The following is a 22,373-nucleotide window of genomic DNA, read 5'->3' on the forward strand; positions in this document are numbered from 1 at the left end:
AATGAACAATCTAATCGAGGTGATCATTATAACTTTGAAGTATAAAGGGACAGCTGTTTTGCTGCCACGTATTGTCATGATAACTTCGGAAATGCTATTTGATTTTAGTAGTTTGCAGTTTCCTATTTGCTTAGCATTTGCAGTGACAATTGATAAAGCTCAAGGTCATTCTTGGTAAGTTTGCGGACTAAATCTAGAAAATCCATGTTTTTCACATAGACAGCTTTCATTTGCATTTTCGGGAGTGGGAAAACAAATTAACAACAAATAATTAATAATAAAAAATTGTATATACAGTAGTAAACATCAAATACAAGTATTATTTGTTCTAAACTTTTCTATTTTATTACAATTCATATTATGGTTAGAAAATAAGAAATAATATACTTTTTTTATTATGTTAGAAACTAATTTTAGATAGATAGCGAAGCACACCGGGTTATAGCTAGTAGTTTATATAAAACCAATTTGAACTTCAACATATTTGTGGTTACAATTACATTATATTAATACAAATTATTCACCTATTATATTATGAATCATGTTGATATTTCCTTACTATTTACAAGCAATCTCGACCATATCGAGCTCTTGCGTTACAGGATAAGATTTTCTGTTGCATTTCCAATGATTTTTATAAGTTCTTTATTGCAGTCCCTTCTCCAATAAAGAGGCTTAATAATTTGGATGTAATATTTTGGGTTTCACTGGACTTTGGTTAATGGGCAATACATTTGAGCGTTACAGATATTATTACAAACTAATAATATCTAATGTAATGTAGGGTGAACTAACTTGTATATAAAAGATGTGAAAAACAATTAGAACTTACAGTATTCAAAACTATTGCAATAAAGTTTATTGCGGAAAAAGTTATACGAATTTAATTAAACAAATATGAAACTATTACAATTATTCATTGTGGTTGCAGGTATTGCTGCCGGTGTATTGGGTGCTCCAGATGGTGTAAGTGTAAATTTTTTTGAGTTTAACCCTTAAATGCATATTGTTGCTAATTCAGATTCTCATTCAGAAAAATCAAATGGAGTACGATAAGTCTCAGCTAAAGAAATTCTAAATCAAATTAAAGCTATAGGAAATATAAAAAATAAAAATCAAATAAATATTTGATACTTTATAACAAAATAAATGTAAAAATTATGCATTAATAATTTTTTTCAGAATCTATTGAATGGCATCCAAAACTCTGGTTTTATGTCTGTACATTGACCCAAATGAATGGATGGATTAAGATTAATTACATGAAATTAAACATTTTGAATTTTACACAAATTATTGAAATAAAACGTAGTAATTACAAAATATTTAAAAATTAATATTAAGTCTATTAAAATTGAAGAAATCATAAATATTTCGACATTCTTTGTGATAAAACAGGATAAAAATGGCTATATTTTAATAAGAGATGGGTGCTGATAATTTGTTTAAGATACAGTTTTAATCATGGGATCATTAGTAAGTCAGGAAAGTAATTTTGATGAATATAAATAATCCTTATTAATAATTTTGAATTATTACCCTACACAAATTATTTTGAATCGGTTCATATTAGGCATAAACCTGAAAACCCCTTTAATATTCATAAATGTCTGAAATATTTAGGTTTCGAGATAAAGAGTGCGTTCGTAAATGCAGTAAATTAAAGCCTCACAGTTATGAAATAATTTAAAGTCACAAACAATAAAAGTTGTTCACATAATTTAAAAAAAAATGTACTCTTTAAATCACATTAATCATATCTAATATGTTAAACAGCTTATGGTAAAGGAATTAAAAAACCCATTAGTAATTTATATGGATTCTAAAAAACCAACTGGAATTTCAACATATTTGTGGTCAAAATCCCATTATAAAAATACAAATTATTCGCCTATTATATTATGAATCATGTTGATATTTCCATACTATTTACAAGCAATACCGACCATATCGAGCCCTTAGCGTTTAATTATTGCAAGCGATAAACACACAAATTTAACAGGATAAGATTTTGTGTTCATCATTGGAAATGGATTTTTTATAAGAACTTGGATGTAATATTTTGGTTATTCATTCGCCGTATATGGAAGACAAACCTTGGTTAACGATCAATACATTTGATCGTTACCAAACTTATCACAAACTAATAATATCTTATGTGGTGTAGGATGAACTAACTTGTATATAAAAGATGTGAACAAAAATTAGAAGCTATAGTATTCGAAATATTCCAATAAAGCTCATAGCGGAAAAGGTTATTCTAAGTTGAATAAAAAAAATATGAAATTATTACAATTATTCATTGTGGTTGCATCTATTGCATGTATTGCATGTAGTGGTGTACATGATGTAGTATTTGGTGATCAAAAAACTGTAAGTATAAATTTTTTCTAGTTTAATGTATTTGATTTCAATTAATAAATTTTTTCAGAATAATATGACTAACTTCGATAACACTGGCATTATACATTTTCGTTAACCCAAATGGATGGATGGATTAAGATTAATTACATGGAATTAAACATTTTGAATTTTACACAAATTATTGAATTAAAATGTAGTAATTACAAAATATTTAAAAATTAATATTAAGTCTTTTTAAATAGAAGAATACAATTAAGAGAAGGGCTCTGATAGTTTTTTTAAGATACTGTTTAAAAATTTATAACAATTTTTTTTATTAACACGTTGGTAAATTGTAAATTATATTAACAATTTCGGAATATCAAATATAGAAATAAATTAAAGAAAATGTTTGTGTCAGAAATAAATATTAAAGAAAATTTAAATTGTGCGTTTATAATTTAAAAGTCCCGAACTTAAGTATTGGCACAGGATGCTCATTGTAATTTAAGGACGATTTAAAGGCCGTACAGTAGAGATTTTTAATAAAAAAATATATTTATCAGATAGATTGATGAATTTCCTACAAAATATAACCAACTTCATTTCAACTATTTAATACCATTATTTATTAATAACAAAACAACATAAAAAGTACTGCATTTCAATGAACAAAATTATTGGCACACTTCATTAAAAGCTAAAAAACATTTGATTTTGGAAGCAATATTGCATAATTTAATATTTAGTTTCAAGTGACTTTCGTTTTATAACTGCCTCGAGTAGTTTAGGCATGAATCCACCAACTTGTTTGTGATATCTGACCCAATACTTTGCCATTCTTCAACTAATGCCTTTTTCACTCGCTTATCTAGCTCTTCCCACAGATGCTCTATTGGTTTGCGATCCGGAGATTGTGGAGGGTGTGGTAGGACATGCGAAATATTGTATGAAAGCCACATACGTCCAGTATAGGCCGTATGTTTGGGATCCTTGTCATGTTGAAAAGTGAAAGAAAATTGTAAATTTAACTTTTCTGCACTTTTCCTGAGGTGTATCCTTATATTTCACTTTGTCCATTATTTCGTCAATGAACACCAGCTCTCCAACCCCACACAATTACCTCTCCAGCACCATAATTTACTATTGAAGCAATATTTTGTTTTTCCAGCTCTTTATTGGTTTTTTTTCTATACCGTTTGACGGCCATCAGAGCGAAAAATATTAAATTTGTTTGCATCGGAGAATAGCACTTGGTGCTAAAAATCATATGGCTTACGTAAATTCCTAAACGGCATATTCTAAACGCTTCTTTTGGTTCACAGATGAAATAAATGGTTTACGCCTAGCAATACGACAACTATAGTTTGTCTTTTGGAGCACTCTTCTGGCTCTTGCTGCGTGAACTTCTTTCCCAAACTCTTCCTTAATCTCTGCAGCAACCTGTGTTGGAGATATTTTTGGACATAACTTGACCTTTTTGATTATATGGCTGTATTTACGCTCACTTAAGAATCTAGGACGACCTGTATGTTTAGCACTTTCAAGTGTTGACGTTGCCTTAAAACGTTGCACGATACTCCAAATTATAAAACGGCTTCTTTCCATAATCTCTACAATATCAGCATATGATTTTCCTTGATTGTGCAAGTGAAGGATGATTTTGCGCTCAGATTCTGTTGTTTCCTTTTTTTTTTTGTTAGCCATTTTCAGCAAAATTGATAATTATTGTGTTCATTTTTTACAAATTGACATTAACAGTTTTAGAAACGAAAACTGTTAAATAAAAGAAGATAAAATCGCATTTTCAAAGAAAAAAAAAGTGGATAGATCGATAAAATTTGATGAATCTGGTTAAGTGTGCCAATAGTTTTGTTCTACGGAATTTTTCGTATTTTTATTATTTTTTAATAATATTGCAAAATTGTTGAAAAGAAGTTGGTGGTATTTTGTAGGAAATTCATCAATCTATCTGATAAATATATATTTTTATTAAAAATGTCAACAATATGGCCTTTAAATCGACCTTAAAGTACAATGAGCATCCTGTGCCAATACTTAAATTCGGCACTGTACATATGTAAATAAAATAGAAAATAATCGATTGCGGACCAATTTCTACATATGTTGCATTTCTCGCCAATACTTGGACAAATAAATTGTTGACGAAACATTTTTTCAACAGATTTTCATCAATAAATCCATGTACGATATTGATAACCGCTTTGTCGAGAAAAAAAAATTGACCCACTCTAATGTAGAGTAAGTTCGGGTTGAGTTGCGTTTTATTTAAGCCATATTCAAAGGATGCGGTTAAAGTTGGCGGCTGACCAGGCTTACCAGAAGCTCCTCAATACATTCTTCGCTTCGTAGGAGACATTGAATGGCTAATGCGACAATAATGTCCATCTCGTTGTTCTAACAGCTCAGATAGGTTTCTTCAACTCTTCCGCTGCCCATTTTCTTACTTCACTTTTCTTTGGAATATTATTTAATTGAAATTCTTTAGCTATACCACGAAGGTGCTGTGGCTTAATTGGTTAGTGCGTTTGATCATTAAGCATGATATGGTATTTGTGGCCTGGGTTCGATTCCCAGCCACTGCCAATCAACAAACATCAGTTTATAATGATTACACTCTGCTACAAAATGACACTTTTTGTCAAAACTTGAAAAGTGACCTAATAGGCCTAGGTGAGGACATACTAAAACCTTTTTCAATGATTTTGAAATACCCTCAAAATGTTGAGTTATTTTGAAAAAACTGTTTTAGGGTTGGTCGCAGTACTTTAGTACCTCTAACTCACATATTTGTAGAGCGATTTCAAAATTTTAAACAACTATGGATTGACAAAGATTTAAGATTTCCTTTTATGTAGGCATAAAATGTATATTTCAAGAAATTGTTTAAGTTTTTATAAAAAGTTTACAGTTTTTTCGTAATTTTTCAAATTCAACAATAGTTATTTTAAATTTTTTCTATGAAAACCATTTTTTTTTTGCACAGAGTTTTAAAGACAATTTTATTTACACAAAAACGTGACATTACTTATTAAAATCGGTTTATTTTTGCAAAAGTAATTAAACTTTTTCGAAAAATTTTCAAAAAATTTACCTTGTAAATTAAAAATTTTTACAAATTTTATTTTTCGTATAGTTTTTTGTTTTTCTTCATATGCGCTGGGGGAGAAAACACTAAAAAACGTATTAATGAAAATAACATTTACAGTTTTCATCCGATTCGAAAAACTAAAACCATGTCTTGTTAAGAACTAAATTTTCTTTATACTTTGATATAAATTTTTATAAGCTTTCATATCAAAATCATCAATGAAAAGCGACTAAATTTAAAAAAGTTGATCAATTTTGTTTTGTTTTCAGATATTCTTAACAAAAACAATACCTATAACTTACAAATTTATCAATAAATTCATGTAATTTAAAGCGTAATCAGTTTTCTTAACAAGCACGTTACACAATTAGAAATCGGACAAAAACTGTCTGAGTTATAAGTCGAAGTTAATTTTTAACAGATCACAAAAAAATCACAGATCACTGACTATTTCCATGACCTGCAAAAATTAAGTACACTCACCCAATATTAATTTTCTGGGATAATAAAACTCTTAAGCTTGGTACGTACCGTTACTCCTATGCTCTTAGTTTTAGAGAAAAGCAGCTATACCACATTACCCGCCTATACCACGAACTCTATCCCCCAAATATAAAGTCAGAAACAGTAAAAGTTTTTCAAATAATGTTTAAAAACATCTGTTTAAAAGTATCTTAAATAAATTCGAAAAATCATAAATCATACTAGCCATATCTAAGATTTTAAACAACTTATGGTAAAGTTAGTAAAGAAAACTATTAGTAATTTATATAAGTGGTTTTATAGTTTATATAAAACCAACTGGAACTTCAATATATTTGTGGTTAAAAACACATTATATTAATACAAATTAGTCACCCATTATATTATGAATCATGTTGATATTTCCTTACTATTTACAAGCAATCTCGACCATATCGAGCTCTTGCGTTACAGGATAAGATTTTCTGTTGCATTTAATATGATTTTTTATAAGTTCTTTATTGCAGCGCCTTCACCAATAAAGATGCTTAATAATTTGGATGTAATATTTTGGGTTTCACTGGACTTTGGTTAATGGGCAAAACATTTGAACATTACAAACCATATAACAAACTAATAATATCTAATGTAATGTAGGGTGAACTTAACTTGTATATAAAAGATGTGAAAAACTATTAGAACTTACAGTATTCAAAACTATTGCAATAAAGTTTATAGCGGAAAAAGTTTTACGAATTTAATTAAACAAATATGAAACTATTACAAGTATTCATTGTGGTTGCAGGTATTGCTGCTGGTGTTATGGGTGCTCCAGATGGTGTAAGTGTAAATCTATTTGAGTTTAATGTATTTGATTTCAATTAATAAATTTTTTTCAGAATCTATTGAATGGCATCCAAAACTCTGGTTTTATGTCTGTACATTGACCCAAATGAATGGATGGATTAAAAGTAATTACAATGAATTGAAACATTTGGAATTTTACACAAATTATTGAAATAAAATGTAGTAATTACAAAATATTAAAAATTTAATATTAAGCCTTTTAAAATAGAAGAATTCATAAATATTTCGACACATTGTGATAAAACAGGATAAAAATGGCTCTATTTTAATAAGAGATGGGTGCTGATAATTTTTTTAAGATACAGTTTTAATCATTGGATCATTAGTAAGTCAAGAAAGTAATTTTGATGAATATAAATTATTTTTATACCGTCCTTCCGTCTATTTGTTCGTCCTTATTAATAATTTTGAATTATTACCCTACAAAAATAATTTTGAATCGGTTCATATTAGGCATAAACCTGAAAACCCTTTTAATATTCATAAATGTCTGAAATATTTAGGTTTCGAGATAAAGAGTGCGTTCGTAAATGCAGTAAATTTGTGCTTCATAGTTATGAGATAATATAAAGTCAGAAACAGTAAAAGTTTTCGAAATAATTTTAAAAAAATTTGCTTTTTAAATCACATTAATCATATTTAATATTTTAAACAGCTAATTGTAAAGGAAGTAAAAAAACCATCTGCAATTTCGTCATATTTGTGGTCAAAATCCCATTATAATAATACAAATTATTCACCTATTTAGTATATTATGAATCATATTGATATTCCCATATTATTTCAAGCAATCCCGACCATATCGAGCCCTTAGTATTAAATTATTGTAAGCGAGTCTTAATAACTTGGATGTAATATTTATACCCTACACCACCATAGTGGGGAGGGTATTATGCGTTTGTGCAGATGTTTGTATACCGATCGACTTAGAATCACTTTCTGACTCGATTAAACGATGTCTGTCCGTCCGTCTGGTCGCCTGGCTGGCTGTCCATGTAAACCTTGTGCGCAGAGTACAGGTCGCAATTTTGAAGATATTTCGATAAAATTTGGTACATATAGTTTTTTCGGAGCAAGGACCAAGCCTATTGAAACTGGCTGAAATCGGTCCATTATTTCACCTAGCCCCCATACAAATGTCCTTCCGAAATTGGACTTTATCGGTCATAAATGTTTAATTTATAAATGTATCTCCACAAATTGCGCTCCAAATAAGTTTTATACATATATACAAAATTCATGTCACCAAATTTTGTTACGATCGGTCGATAATTAGTTATAGCTCCCATATAGACCCGCTTCCGCAAATGCATAAATCGCTTAAAAATGTTGGTATACTCGCAAAATTCAACAAATTCATATAGACACAAATCACACGACCTAATTTCATGGCAATCGCTCCATAATTGGTCATAGCCCCCACATAAGGTCCACTTCCGAAAATCACTCAAAAATATAAATCATTGGAATTGTAAAAGAAAAATGTTTTTGCTCTTTTACTCAGTGTAGGGTATTATATGGTCGGGCTTGACCGACCATACTTTCTTACTTGTTAGAGTATTCTCTCATCTTGAATGGAAGACAAACTTTGATTAATGACCAATACATTTGAGCGTTACAAACATTATCACAAACTAATAATATCTAATGTAGTGTAGGGTAAGCAAAATTGTATATAAAAGATATGAAAAAAATTAGAACTTACAGTATTCGAAATATTGCAATAAATCTCATACCGGAAAAAGTTATCCGAAGTTGAATAAAAAATATGAAATTATTACAATTATTTATTGTGGTTGCATCTATTGCATCTATTGCATGTATTACTGCACAAAATGTAGTATTCGGTAATCAAAAAAGGGTAAGTGTAAATCTTTTCTAGTTTTATGTATTTGATTTCAATTAATAAATCTTTTCAGACAAATTTTGATCGCGTCCAAAACTATGGACAAATAATGATAGGTTGAGCCAAATGGCTAGATGGATTAAAAGTTATTACAATGAATTGAAACATTTGGAATTACACACAAATTATTGAAATAAATTACAAAACATTAAAAAATTAATATTTAGCCTTTTAATATTGAAGAATTCATTAATATTTCCTACACAACGCACATTGCAGTAAAGTCGGTCTAAAATGATGCTTAATTAAGAGAATGGCGCTGATAAGTTTTTAAAGAAATTGTTTAAATCTTTTGATTACACTGTACAACACAAAAAAAACTTACAAGGTCAGACCAATAAATTTTGATAGAGGATACCCCAAAAAAAGACACTTGTATCGGCATTTTGAAAGTTTACATCTGAATTTCATTTGACGGGGAGTTAAATTTTCCCAACTCTGGCTCATTCTTATTGTTAATCGGCATAAGAAACCATATGATCCTTACATTTTAGGTATAAAATGTTTTCAGCAAACTTATGTAAAATGTTATGGAAAATATTGTTGTAGAATATGTTAACCCTCTAAATCATCAAGGTATGGGTCTTTTTTGTCCTTCTTTTAAAAAAGAGCAAAAACCACCAATAAAACAGGGATTTAAGGGGTTAAAATGTTGCGCAAAAATATTATCCGTAAAATTTTACTATAAGTCCCTGAATACACCAAAACGGAAAATTCAACTAGAAAGACAGAAATATGACACAACAAAAGAGAGCTTAGGGTTAATTTCGCTTTTATTAAGAATTTTATTTTAAAGTACCCCAAAAATTTATAGTGAAAAAGAAAATAGTTCAAATTTAACTAAAAATCACTAATATCTCTATTATTTTACCTTCGATAGGAAATTTGGATGGGAAGCATTCATTAATTACATTTTTTCCCTAATTAATTTGCCACGTAAAAAACATAAAGTAGACATGTTATATAGCAATGGATAGCGGATTTTGTCTTGTACTTTCCAATAATGTATATAACTTTTGACAATTAACAAATTCATGGAATACTTTTTTGAAAAATATGACAAAAATGCTTTTTAATGAGTTTTGGCATAGATACAAATTTTTCAAATTGAAATAAAATTTTTATTTATGAATATTTAGTAATGAAATTTTACACTTATATAGATTTTTTTATTGAAAATGGATAAATGAAAACAAATTTTGAAATTTGTAATCAGGAATCCCGCAATTTCCAAAAAAGTAGTGATATTCATACTAGGGGCGGGGTTATCGGAACCCTTTACAAAATAATTCAGAACATATTTGGCCATCTAAAATAGATTATTATAATTTGATATCTACTATGCGATTTTTGAATTTTTGCTCCTAAGTTGAATTTTACATAAAAATAGGCATTTTTTGAATGGTCCCCTCGGTATCAAAAATTATAATCTTTTTTTCATTTAAAATATTTGATGTAAAGTTTGCTTTTCAAAAAGAACAAATTCATTATACATCCTCTTAGAAATTTTTTAGATAACTTAAAAAGAATAAAAGTACTTTTTTCCCCAAAAAATAGCGAAAAATCACCTTTTTTTATTTTTTAAAATTAAAATGCATGTAACTTTGGTCATGATTTCTAACCAATTCTTTCTTTATTTGATATATACGTCAGTTGTTAATCCTATAAAAAAAAGTGGAGAAAATCGGGAAATATTTGGAAACGCGGTCATCAAAAAACTGGAGTATTGTGGGTAAAAATGTTGAAAATTTAATTTTTAAATGCGAATCCTAAGCTATAAAAAATAATTGATTAACAAAGAAATATATTCATTTTTAAAATTGAAGATACCCGAGGTGCCCTACTTTAGGGACCCCTGGTCCCGCTTGTGGTGGGGTCATGACACTCGACAACACTTCCTCTTTGCGCATGTGAATTTTCGTTTAAATTGGAGTAAGGGTTTAGAAGTTACAGATTTATTTCCCTCTTTTTTTCTCATACCACTGTGCAGCCTCAAAAATGAGTATACAACACAAATTTTTAAACATTTTTAAGACGATGAAAATCCTGAAATCTATCCATCGATTACAATTTAAAAGTTTCGGTTTAATGGAGATTGGGCTGAATAATAGATTCGGTTCTGAAAAAAAAAGATTTAAGTCGGACTATAATGATTTTTATGATTTTTAAAAAATCAAAGAATTCACTGATGTTTACTCACCTTTGAGGCTCTCTAAATTGGGGTGGCTCTTAATAAAGAATAGTTGGATTTTTGGCAGTCTCACACCCCAGTTTGGTAAAAAAAATCATCCTGAAAAAATTTAGGTAAATCGGTTGGGGTTAAGGCAAGCCAAGTCCTCTGAAGTTTTGTGATGTATTTACAAGAGAAAAAATTATTTTTTTTAGTTTTTGTAATAATTTTGCCATTAAAAAATTACTTTTGCAATTTAATTTAAAAGAATAGAAATGTGTACGTAACTGTAGTTCTAATGAAATATAAAAAAAAACAGAAATTGGTCAAAAAATGTTAAAGTTATTAAAAATTCCCCAGGCCATTAACGTGTCTCAGGCCACTAGAACAAGAAATATGGCAACAAAATGAACATATTTTGAGAAATATTAAAAATAAAACACATTTTTACTTAAAATATATCCATTAGTTTGACAGCCGATTTTTTTAGATTTCAAAGAGTACCGGTTGGAATATTGTGACACTAGGTCTAAAAGTTAAGTTCTGATTTGAGCCAAATCGGACAACGATTTCGGGACGCGCATTGAGGTCAAAGGTCAGATATATGCAAAATTTTACTATTTATATGAGATACATTTGTGAAACTCCTCAGCATTCTTCATTATTTTATAGAAGTATATAGATTTATTTATATTAATGAAAATTGCAATAAAAAAATCGTTTGGATATTAACCCTATATCACCATTTAAATTAAAGAATTTATTTTTATTTTTTTCATGAACAGTTAGTTCGCAAAATCCAGTGGAATAGTTAGGGCCATCTAATGAAAATTGTATGACCAGAAGGAAGTGAAAGCATTTTCTTCCTTAGCTTAGGTTAGTTTATGCTACCTTTTTAAATTTATTTTTAACGGTTCTTAACTAATTTCGATAAAGAAACCACCCTATTTCTCTTAGCACGGTCGGATTAAAAGTTAGCGCAGTCTTCCGATAGATAGGGCCAAGAGCAATTTGAACCTTTACACACCACCATAGTGGGGAGGGTATATTGGGTTAGTGCTGATGGACCTAAACAGGGAAAAAAGGTAAAAAATCTATTTTTTTAAGTTTTTTGCGATTTTGATCTTGAAAATTAAGTTTTTTTGATTTTACATGTTCACAATTTTTATTCTTTATGACAAGTGCTACAAGTTTGCCTCAGAGTGACTTCCTAAAATCACTCACAAAAATAAATTATTGAACTTTTAAAAGAAATAGGTTTTTGCTCATTTAATAATGGTTGGGTATAATATGGTAGGGCTTGACTGCAGAGTGTAATGTTGGACACATTTTTGAGGAACTTTCCAAAGGATCCCAGCAAAACAAGTAAAACTGTGTCTTACAATTTCCTTTACATAAGGATTGGGACACCTAATGGTCGGGGGACTTTTTAATAACTGGAAATTCTTCTAACGGATTTTTTAGATTTTGTAGATTACCATTGCGTTAGAACTAAAAGCTCATATTAATATTTAATATTTTGTTCGATTACATATTTTATTAATTTGTTTAAGATTCAAAACTAATTAAATTTATATCCAAAATTAAGCAAGTTAAGTTTTGGTTAATGTACACTCATCACACCAGAGTTTTCGACGCCATTCAATATGTTCTGAAAATATTTATTAATGATTTAAAAATAAAAACCAAATAAATTAAACCAATAATATTAACACTTACATTACTTGGGGCACCCAATACACCGGCAGCAATGCATCCAACGACTATGAATAATTGTAACAGTTTCATAATTATATTCAAGTTCGAATAACTTTTTCCGCTATAAACTTTACTATAATAATATTCAATACTGACTGTACGTTCAAACTGTTTATCATTTCCTTTATATACCCGATAAATAGTTAAAAAAATATCAACCGTGATTCATGATATAATGCTTGGATAATTTTATGTATTATTTTATGATTTTTACCACAATTATGTGGAAATTCCAATTAGTTTTATTAAACTATGAAGAAAACTGCGAATATGACTAATGTTGATACTTGGTTAAAGTGCAAATTGCTAACAAAATCTAATAAAATAATTTGATGTCCTTATTGCTTAATGTTCAAACCGTATGTACAAAATAATGAGAGTTCTTGTACTAATTGAGGAGCCCATAGTCATAGAGAATAGTCATAGAGCGGAAACTCTCCTGTCAAAGACCTAACTCAGTTGTCAAAAACCTAAGTGGTGAGAATGTATTAGTAGAAAAAACTATGTGAAAACAAAAACAACACTCGTGTGTGTGATTATTTTGAGTAATTATTTTGTTTGAGTTTTTTTCTAGTTTCCGCTCTATGTTTCTCTATGCCAATAGTCACCAAATCAAACAGTATGAATTCTGTCTACTTGAAACTAATTTCTGTTAAACTATTTTTATCGATATCAATGTTTATATGCGTTAATGTATGTTTAATTTTTCTGCCGTTTTTGTAAATACTAGTCTTTGTGTTATATTTTTCTTAAGTTTCATAAAAATCGGCCCAAAAATATATAACATTTCGCTATCTTTCCATGAGAAATTCCAAATATTGAAAAAATTAACATTTGACATTCACGATTTAAGGGTAAAGGTTTTCCGATTTTAGTAAAACTTTCAGAGAAACTTCCGTTAAAAAAAATTAAAATATTTTGGTCATACCTGGTTAACGGTATCTTACGAAGACAAAAACCCATATACAAGTAAATATGGATATATTTTAAGTAAGAATAAAATTTTGTTTTAATATTTCTCAAAATATGTTAATTTCGTTCCCAAATTTCTTGTTCTAGTGGCCTGAGACACGTTAATGGCTTGGCGATTTTTTAATAACTTTTACGTTTTTTAAGCAATTTTCGTATTTTATATCTCATTAGAACGACAATTACGTCCACATTTCGATTCTTTTATATTAAATTGTAAAAGTAGTTATTTAGTAGCAAAATGTTTGCAAAAACTGTAAATGCATTTCCAAACTTTAGGGCCGTTGCGCCACCAGTTAACTTTATCCTATTGTCCTAATATTTTACAGAACATGGTTCTACAATACATAAAACAATTTTAGGGGAGGGGCGGTCAAAATTCGTATTTTCGTTTTTTTGGAGCACTTAATGGTCATATATAAGCCGATCTTCGTAAATTTTAGCACATCGATTTTCGTATATATGGGAATTATTTATGTGAAATTTTAAGCAGCTAAAACTTTTTATAAGAGATTTATGAGTATTTAGCGATTTTTATGTATATGGGAATTATTTACGTCGAATTTCAACCTGGTCTCACGATTTCTTTTAGTTGTGCTGAATGGATAATGCAATTCTATGGGCATTTATATACCATAGCACCATAATTCGGGAAGAAATTTGTATGGGAGCTAGAAGAAATCAAGGACCGATTCTTACCATTTTATCAACAGAATTTGTGCTTTTATCATATGAATAATGAATTTTCATGGTATTCTCTGCAATGAATTTACCCAAAGTCAAAAAAATATGTGAGAACTATCAACATTTTTAAAGGTTTTTCTTATATTTTGGTTCATAATTAACTAACTAACAAACTACTCAGAAAAGTTATAAACATTTTGGTATATATTTCATTAATTTCGCTTAAGTATTTTGGACATGAGAGTATTTTACACAGACAGACATATCTCAATCGACTTAGAATGATCTCAGATGAATAATTCTCAATATTACACACGGAATGACAAACTTATACTTACAAGTTGTGATTGGTATTTTTTTGACGATTTCAATATTTTCTTTTGCAAAATGCAAAGCATCAGAAAGTATTCTGGTTAAAAACATACAGCCTAACTACAAAAGCCTTAAAGTCGATTTTAAGTCCATAAAGCTGACTATTATTTTAAACTTCGTACCATAAAACAAATTTCAAACACATATATCGATGGCTTAATATAATAAAGACGTTATTCGATTTTTTGTTACTTTACAGGACAAGGAAAAAACTTAAAATCCATAAAATTTTAGACACAAAAAAAAGTTTAAATGCAATTTTTAATAAGAAGAGACATCATTTTCATTTAAAATTTATTTTTTATTTTAATAAGTTATTTAATATAACCAAGGCGTATTAACAAGGTGAGTGCATAAAATCAGCTGTTTCTTAATTCGCTGTGGTTTTATGTACACTATATGTCAAACTTTGTTTATGTTTACATTTTTTATTGTAAATAACATAGTAATATTTTAATTCGCCTTGATTTTGACATTTACTGTACATTTTAACAAAAACAAATTGCCTGTTGTTTTTGCATTGTTGTATTTGTTGCCGGGACGCACTCACCTTGTTAATACGCCTTGAATATAACAGTTTATCATTGATATTTTTGAAAAAAAAAATATTAAAAAATATTAAGCCATCGATATGTACATATGTATGTAAATTAAAATGTGTTTTATTATTTCAAAATAAAATTTTTGTTTTGAAGTTTTATGTACATTTTGTTATTTTAATTTTTTGAAATTTCTTATTTTTATTTACTTTCATTGAAAAATATTTTCAATTATTTGAATGTACATATGTGTAGAGATGACGTGATCTCAATCTATACTGATGGTTCAAAGACAGAAAGAGGCACGGGCTCGGGAATCTTCTCAGATGAGCTGGACCTTTTGATGTCTCTTCGATTACCCGATACCTGCACGGTTTTCCAGGCAGAGATTTATGCTATTGATACAGCCGCGAGAAGAATCCGGGAACTGAATCTCGAAAATTCGACCATACATATCTACTTGGACAGCCTGGCATCAATCAAGGCTCTTAACTCCAACGTGATTAGGTCGAAATGTCTTCTCAATTGTATCAAATCACTGGCACAACTGACACAACATCACGTGGAGTTGATATGGGTTCCAGGACATGCGGGCATCCGGGGAAATGAAGTATCTGATGAGTGCGCAACCAACGGGTCGTCCCTGGACGATATATATATCTTGCGCAAAGGGATATTCACACTCCCTTGGTGACAGTATCAAAATTGATAGATGAATGGGCTTTGAGCAAGACGGAACTTAGGTGGTCAAATATCATCACTTGTAGAATATCCAGAATGCTCTGGCCCAATCTGACAGAGGATAGAACTAAGACTCTTTTGTCTCTTAGTAGGAATTCGATTAGACTTCTCACGGGTATAATTACTGGGCACTGCATGATTGGACATATGTCGGAACGTATGGGTTACCCACGTTATGGCTATTGTAGAAGTTGTTTAGATGAAGAGGAGGAGGAATCGGTACAGCACCTTCTATGTGAATGCCCAGCCTTACAAGAGCATAGACTACTACATCTTGGTAGAGCTCTTTTCCATGATCTGGACTGTCTCAGGGATGTGTCACTAGTGAATATGATTGGGTTTATTAGAAGTACCGGCTGGTTCCCATAGGGACCACAGAAATCACATAATAGACGAAACTAGGGAGGGAAACTATTCTCACTTTATGTGTGACATTTTCAGCATAAGGGAATAGTACTTCTAAGGGTACCACAATGGGCCGCAAGGCCTCCGAGTGAACTCGCTAACTTGCGAGCAACCCACGTAACCTAACCTAACCTATGTGTATGTTGGAAAAAGTTTTGAAGCTTTTTTCAAATAAAAACAAACACCCTAACTATGAAGAAATTTTCAAGTTAATTTTTGTTAAAGTCGACTTTATTTTAAAATAGAACTTTTGTTTTTATTTGAAAAAAGCTTCAAAACTTTTTCCAACATATACATAGCCAACTTTATGGATTTAAAATCGACTTTAAGGCTTTTGTAGTTAGGCTGAAAAGTTTTATTTTAAAATAAAGTCGACTTTAACAAAAATTAACTTGAAAATTTCTTTCATAGTTAAGGTGTGTATTTTTAATAATATTTTTTAAATTTTCAACTTTAAAACAAAAAATTATTAACCTGACGTTCGTGTCATAAGAAAAACATTTTTTTTTTATATTCTTTTTCACCATATACCGGTCATTTCTATTATTGGCTTACCACTCTCGGTGTATCATTAGTCACATTCATAGTTTTATAGTTTAATAAAACTAACTACTATTTATATTAACACATATTTGTGGTAAAAATCATCTAATAATATCCACCATATTATGAGTCATTGCTATGGTATTTTTTTACTATTTACCAGCAAGCCCGACTATACAATGGCCACACATGAGTTACAAGTGACTGAAATATTTATTATATTTGAATTTATACTGGAGCATTCGGAGAATTACTGATTGATCCGCAAAATTTTATATCTACATCCAAAATTGAATAGCTTTTATGGACCTTATAGCGATGCTATGGACATTATATGATACGTTATTCATTCAAAATTTAACAAACCTTATCACAAATGCATAATACTCATAATAATATCTAAGTTGATGTAGGTTAAATTAATTTGTATATAAATGGTGTGAGAAACCATTAGAAGTTACAGTATACTTCGTATATCAGTAAAACTTATCCGCAAATATGAAACTATTACAATTATTCGTCGTGCTTGGATGCATTGCTGTCGGTGTATTGGGTACTCCAAACGTAAGTTTATATCCTTTTGTGTTTTTAATGTACTATTTTATAATAATTAATAAATCATTTCAGGTTGGATATAGTGGCATCCGTAACTCTGGTGTTATTTCTAAACGTTAAACCATATGAATGGATTAATTTTGGTTATAATGAATTGCATGCATCATTTTGAATTTTAAAGAAATTATTGAATTTAAAAATATATAAAAAGAATTATGTTGTTAAATTTTCAAAATTAGGTATTTTTATATTCAATAAAGTACATGCTAAAAAGTATTGCTTGATGTTATTTATTTTTTGGTTGACGCAGAAAGCAACTATTGCTGTCATTCTTGAATTCAGGTAAAATCAATAAAAACTGTTATTTCTAAGTTTTATTTTCTTGAAACTATTTACGGACCCCCTGTTATGATGCTACAGAATTTTTATTTCTAAAATGTCTAAGTTTATATGCACAACAAAACATAAAGTACCATAATAATCCTTAATGTCTTTGACTACCTTAATTTCTCTAGTTCGAATAAAAGGAATAATTCGAATAAGAGATTTTAACTTGTATGAATAATTCGACCACACGTTTAAAATTAATCGAATTATTCGAATAATATATTATTATTGTTAAAGAAAAACATAAAATAACGTTAAAGTTAAAAATTCATGTATTGATAATGTTAAAAAACATTCGAAAACAAAGTCCATCATTAAATTTTCATCAGAAATATTCTAAACAGATTCCCTCCCGAACAATCTACAAACAATTGACTAACAAACTATTTAGTCTCCGTTTTGGAGCTATACTTTAAAAAATTTGAGCTAGTTGGACATGATCCTGAATTCAAATACAATATAATTGAGTTAAGAACTTTTATATGTCGTTCATTAATACGGGTTTTAAAATGCGTAACTAATTCTTTAGTAAATGAATTGTTCACTTTTTCTAAATTATTTATAACCAATTGTATTATATGGTATAATACAATTGGTTATAATTGGGTATAATTTATACCCTCAAGCTCTATCAACGTTGAACAGTGGTTTAAAAACTTTTTTTTTTTGGAAATAATTCGGTATCTTGGGAACTATTGGAGATATTGTTACGAAATTTCACATGGTTTGAGCTGATGTGTTTTCGAGTTGATTTACGTTTGTTCAGCTTCCTAGCGCTAATGGGGGCAAGTACGTAGCCCCTCAAAGTTGGTCACCTCGGATCTCAATTGATTTATTTTTTTTAATATTGCTCGATCTTTTTATGGCTTTTTAGATATGACGGGCCTACAGAGGGTCGAAATTTATTTTTAAAATATCAGCTATTTTGGCGATAAAATTCTATTCTATTTTATCATCCCTATAAAAAGTTATACGCAGCCAAAGTTGGAACTTGTAAAAAGGACGTTTTTCCCCAAAAAAGCCCATATATTTTTTCTTTTGTAGAAAAAAAATTTCTTCGGGACTATATATAATTTTTATATCATCCGGAAATATAACTTAATGCAAAAGCGTGCAAAGAAAAACTTGGCTCACTTAAACGGACATACCACGCCCCAGTCCTATCCAAACTTGGTCAATTTAAAAAAAAAATCGGTTTGAGTAAAAAATTCTAAAAAGGCAAAGCACTGATCCACGAAAAAGCTCTATATTTGTATAACCCCATATGTTTTTTAAATACGTACTAAGTATTTTTACTATCACATGGTAAATAACGTCACAGTAGGCACTTTTCAAAAAAACCCAGTTTTTGGAACACATTTTCCCCGTTTTAGGAATTTCAGTATTTGAAAATAAAAAATTTCAAAAATTCTAATGCCATTGATTTAAGGACATTTTAGTCTACATTGGTTCCAAATTTTGTTATGTTATCTTTAATTGTTAAAATTTTACATTAATTCAAATTATATATTTTTATTCGTGGAAAATCACCATATTAAAATTTTTTTTAGTTTTTAAGGTAAATGAAGTCCCAAAATTTTATAAAATTGTTTAATTTTACTAAAATATCAATCCTCAGGTCATAATGTTTTCAACAATATCAAATACTTATATTAAAAGCCTTTATTTACTCCTCAGAAGTTCCACAAACCTTGCCCCATTTGACAAGTTTGTACGTTTTTTCATATAATGAGTGCAAAATCTGTTACGCAAAAATTTCTGTTAAGTCAGTATGTGTTTGAATTCAAAGTTTACATTTGATATGTTAATAACATTTTGCATGAAATATATGAAAAAACGTACAAATTTTTCAAAGGGGCCATGGTTTGTGGAACTTCTGAGGAGTAAATAAAGGTTTTTTATATAAGTATTTGATATTGTTGAAAACATTATGACTTGTGAATTGATATTTTAGTAAAATTAAATAATTTTATAAAATTTTGGGACTTCATTTACCTTAAAAACTAAAAAAAAATTCATATGGTGATTTTCCACGAATAAAAATATAAAATTTGAATTAATGTAAAATTTTAACAATTAAAGATAACATAACAAATGGATCGGTGCTTTGCCAACTCTTTTTTACTCAAACCAAAATTTTTCTTTTAAAATTTGCCAAGTTTGGATAGGACTGTGGGGTGGTATGTTCGCTTAAGTTAGCCAAATATTTCTTTACACGCTTTTGCATTAAGTTATCTTTCCGGATAATATAAAAATTTGATATAGTCCCGAAGAAAAAATAAATTTCGACCCTCCGTAGGGCCGCCATATCTAAAAAACCATAAAAAGATCGAGCAAAATTAAAACAAATAAATCAATAAACCTGAATATCTCTTCAACTAATAGAAATAACCAACACTTGTAAGCGTAGTTTTTGTAGATCTTCTCAAGGACCATTTACATTCAAAATTTCAGCTCATTCGGATTTTTGGCGATTTTTTTAATAAATTTGAGACCCGAGGTGACCAAATTTGAGGGTCTACACACTGGCCCCCATTGGCCCAAGGAAGCTGAACAAACGCGAATCAAGTCGAAAACACCTCAGCACATACCATGTGAAATTTCGTAATAATATCTCCAATAGTTCCGAAGATACCGAATTATTTCCAAAAAAAAGTTTCTAAACCACTGTGCGTTGGCGTATCTTTGCTTAATCAAGTGCTCTTAGGGAATTACACAAATCTGTCCAAAGTTCATTGTCAGTGAACGTGGCTAATTTGAAGTCAGTCAGTCAGTGCATGATTGATGCATTTAAAAATACGCAAAACGTTGATTACCATGTTAGACAAAGATGTCCAGATGGGGGATTTGAGAAAAAAAGTGGAAATAAATCTGTAACCTCTAAACCAATAAACCGATTCTAATAAAACTTGCAATGGCTATAGAGGAGGTGCTGATAAGTGGTGCACGCCATTTTGTAGTTATTCACGTTAATCGTTTTTTGGTTTAAAGTTTAAAAATATAGTAAATTTAAAAATATTCTTAAAAATATAGGTTTTGCTTAGTTGAAATTAAAATGATACCAATTCATAGAATTCTCTGGGATTTATAAGCATGTGTTAACTCTTTGCGGTTGGGTGGTCACTTTACTAATTACCATTTCTATAGTCTTTAAAACACAATTATATTTTTTGAAGTCATCGTTTATGATTTTTTTTGCAAAACTTTGTCGTCAGGGTTCTCTGGTTAGATAAATATATTAATGTGAAAAAAGCACAGAGTGTTTATTGTTCATCGAATTCAGTGTTACTTTGATATTTCGGTTGTTTGGTCAGAAAATTTAGTAAAAAATATTCGATTTCAAAAAAATGTATACGAAACAAATGCCAACCGCCACGGTGGTTAGTAAACTAACCACTTCGCTCTACAAGAAACCTTGGAATGGGGTGGTTCAGCCCAAATTCAAAACTCAAACTTATCAACACCTCCTCTATAGCCATGGGAAATTTTATTAAAATCGATCAATTCATTTAGAAGTTGCAGATTTATTTCCACATTTTTTTCAGTTCCCCCACTGTGGGACGCAGACAAATATTCGTACTTATACAGACTGATTCAATTAGAGGTATTTTTGTTGGCTGACTATATTTTTTACAAATTATATGAAAATAAAATATGCTCATGATTCATAATTATTATGGATTTTATTATTATAAAATTAACTAATCAATAGGTTAATTTTGTATTTGTGGTCAAATTAAAAAATCTTTGCAAATGAATTTATCATAATTATAATTAATTTTCAAGCTTCATATTAAAATGTTTGTTTTGAAAACAAATTTTCATGTGTGCGGGTTCAATATTTTTAAATCAAAATACACCATTAGAAAAATGAAAAGTTTTTCGCGTTTTTTGGTAGATACTTTTTCTTTTCATTGAAATAAATTTCAGTATTGTAGTGGGAGAGAGCTCACAATATAATACACATGTAAATAGTAGTTATGTTTTTGCTGGCTACGTTCTTCATTAATTTATTTTAGTTAAATTTAAAAAAATTATTAAATTGTACATTTAACATATAAAAAAATTAATGGCATTTATTATTGATGCAAATCCATGTTAGATTGGTTAATAACCCCTCTCAGAGTCTGAAAATATTTCAAATACATTAAAAAAAGTACCTTAAAAAAAATACAAATTAAAACTTACATGTGATGTAGCACCCATTACACTGGCAGCAATGCAACCGACAACTAAAATGAATGCCAGTAATTTCATATTTTTATTCTAGATTGTTTCAACTTATTTCAGCTATAAAATTTATCAGAATACTGGTGGTAATTTTAACTTCTCATAGTTCTTATATAAAAGTAATATTACCCTACACCAACTTAGATGTGCAGAGGGTATTATACGTCTGTGATGATGTTTGTAAGATACAATCAGATGATAATATTCTTATTCGTTATTTGACCTGCCCACATCGGAAAACCTTTCTGGGGTTTTTGCTAAAATCTCCTTTCAGTAATAGCTGTGGTTATAAAATATAATTTATTATAAATAAGCTTTACCTTCACAATA

At 29.4% G+C, this 22,373-nt stretch overlaps 1 protein-coding gene and 6 long non-coding RNA genes across 7 annotated transcripts; 4 read left to right on the forward strand and 3 right to left on the reverse strand.

The window, feature by feature from the left end:
- The first annotated feature begins 836 nt into the window (after nt 1–836).
- On the forward strand, nt 837–1,337 carry LOC135955966 (uncharacterized). Its single transcript, XR_010576319.1, has 2 exons — nt 837–966; nt 1,183–1,337. It is a non-coding gene; the product is annotated as an uncharacterized LOC135955966 (long non-coding RNA).
- Nucleotides 1,338–2,234: 897 nt separating this feature from the next.
- Nucleotides 2,235–2,586, forward strand: LOC135953649 (uncharacterized). Its single transcript, XR_010576225.1, has 2 exons — nt 2,235–2,373; nt 2,432–2,586. It is a non-coding gene; the product is annotated as an uncharacterized LOC135953649 (long non-coding RNA).
- Nucleotides 2,587–3,630: 1,044 nt separating this feature from the next.
- On the reverse strand, nt 3,631–4,050 carry LOC135955500 (uncharacterized). The gene has a single exon (XM_065505850.1). It carries the CDS (start codon nt 4,048–4,050, stop codon nt 3,631–3,633), a length of 420 nt encoding a protein of 139 aa, XP_065361922.1.
- A 2,579-nt stretch (nt 4,051–6,629) lies between these two features.
- Nucleotides 6,630–6,972, forward strand: LOC135955967 (uncharacterized). Its single transcript, XR_010576320.1, has 2 exons — nt 6,630–6,757; nt 6,817–6,972. It is a non-coding gene; the product is annotated as an uncharacterized LOC135955967 (long non-coding RNA).
- Nucleotides 6,973–12,370: 5,398 nt separating this feature from the next.
- On the reverse strand, nt 12,371–12,712 carry LOC135955982 (uncharacterized). The gene is made up of 2 exons (XR_010576324.1): nt 12,580–12,712; nt 12,371–12,511 (listed from the first exon to the last, which is right to left on the reverse strand). It is a non-coding gene; the product is annotated as an uncharacterized LOC135955982 (long non-coding RNA).
- Nucleotides 12,713–17,317: 4,605 nt separating this feature from the next.
- On the forward strand, nt 17,318–17,702 carry LOC135955991 (uncharacterized). Its single transcript, XR_010576325.1, has 2 exons — nt 17,318–17,435; nt 17,499–17,702. It is a non-coding gene; the product is annotated as an uncharacterized LOC135955991 (long non-coding RNA).
- Nucleotides 17,703–21,791: 4,089 nt separating this feature from the next.
- On the reverse strand, nt 21,792–22,122 carry LOC135955814 (uncharacterized). The gene is made up of 2 exons (XR_010576304.1): nt 22,002–22,122; nt 21,792–21,940 (listed from the first exon to the last, which is right to left on the reverse strand). It is a non-coding gene; the product is annotated as an uncharacterized LOC135955814 (long non-coding RNA).
- Nucleotides 22,123–22,373: the final 251 nt, after the last annotated feature.

Source organism: Calliphora vicina, chromosome 3, assembly GCF_958450345.1.
Source record: "Calliphora vicina chromosome 3, idCalVici1.1, whole genome shotgun sequence".
NCBI classification, from domain to species: domain Eukaryota; kingdom Metazoa; phylum Arthropoda; class Insecta; order Diptera; family Calliphoridae; genus Calliphora; species Calliphora vicina.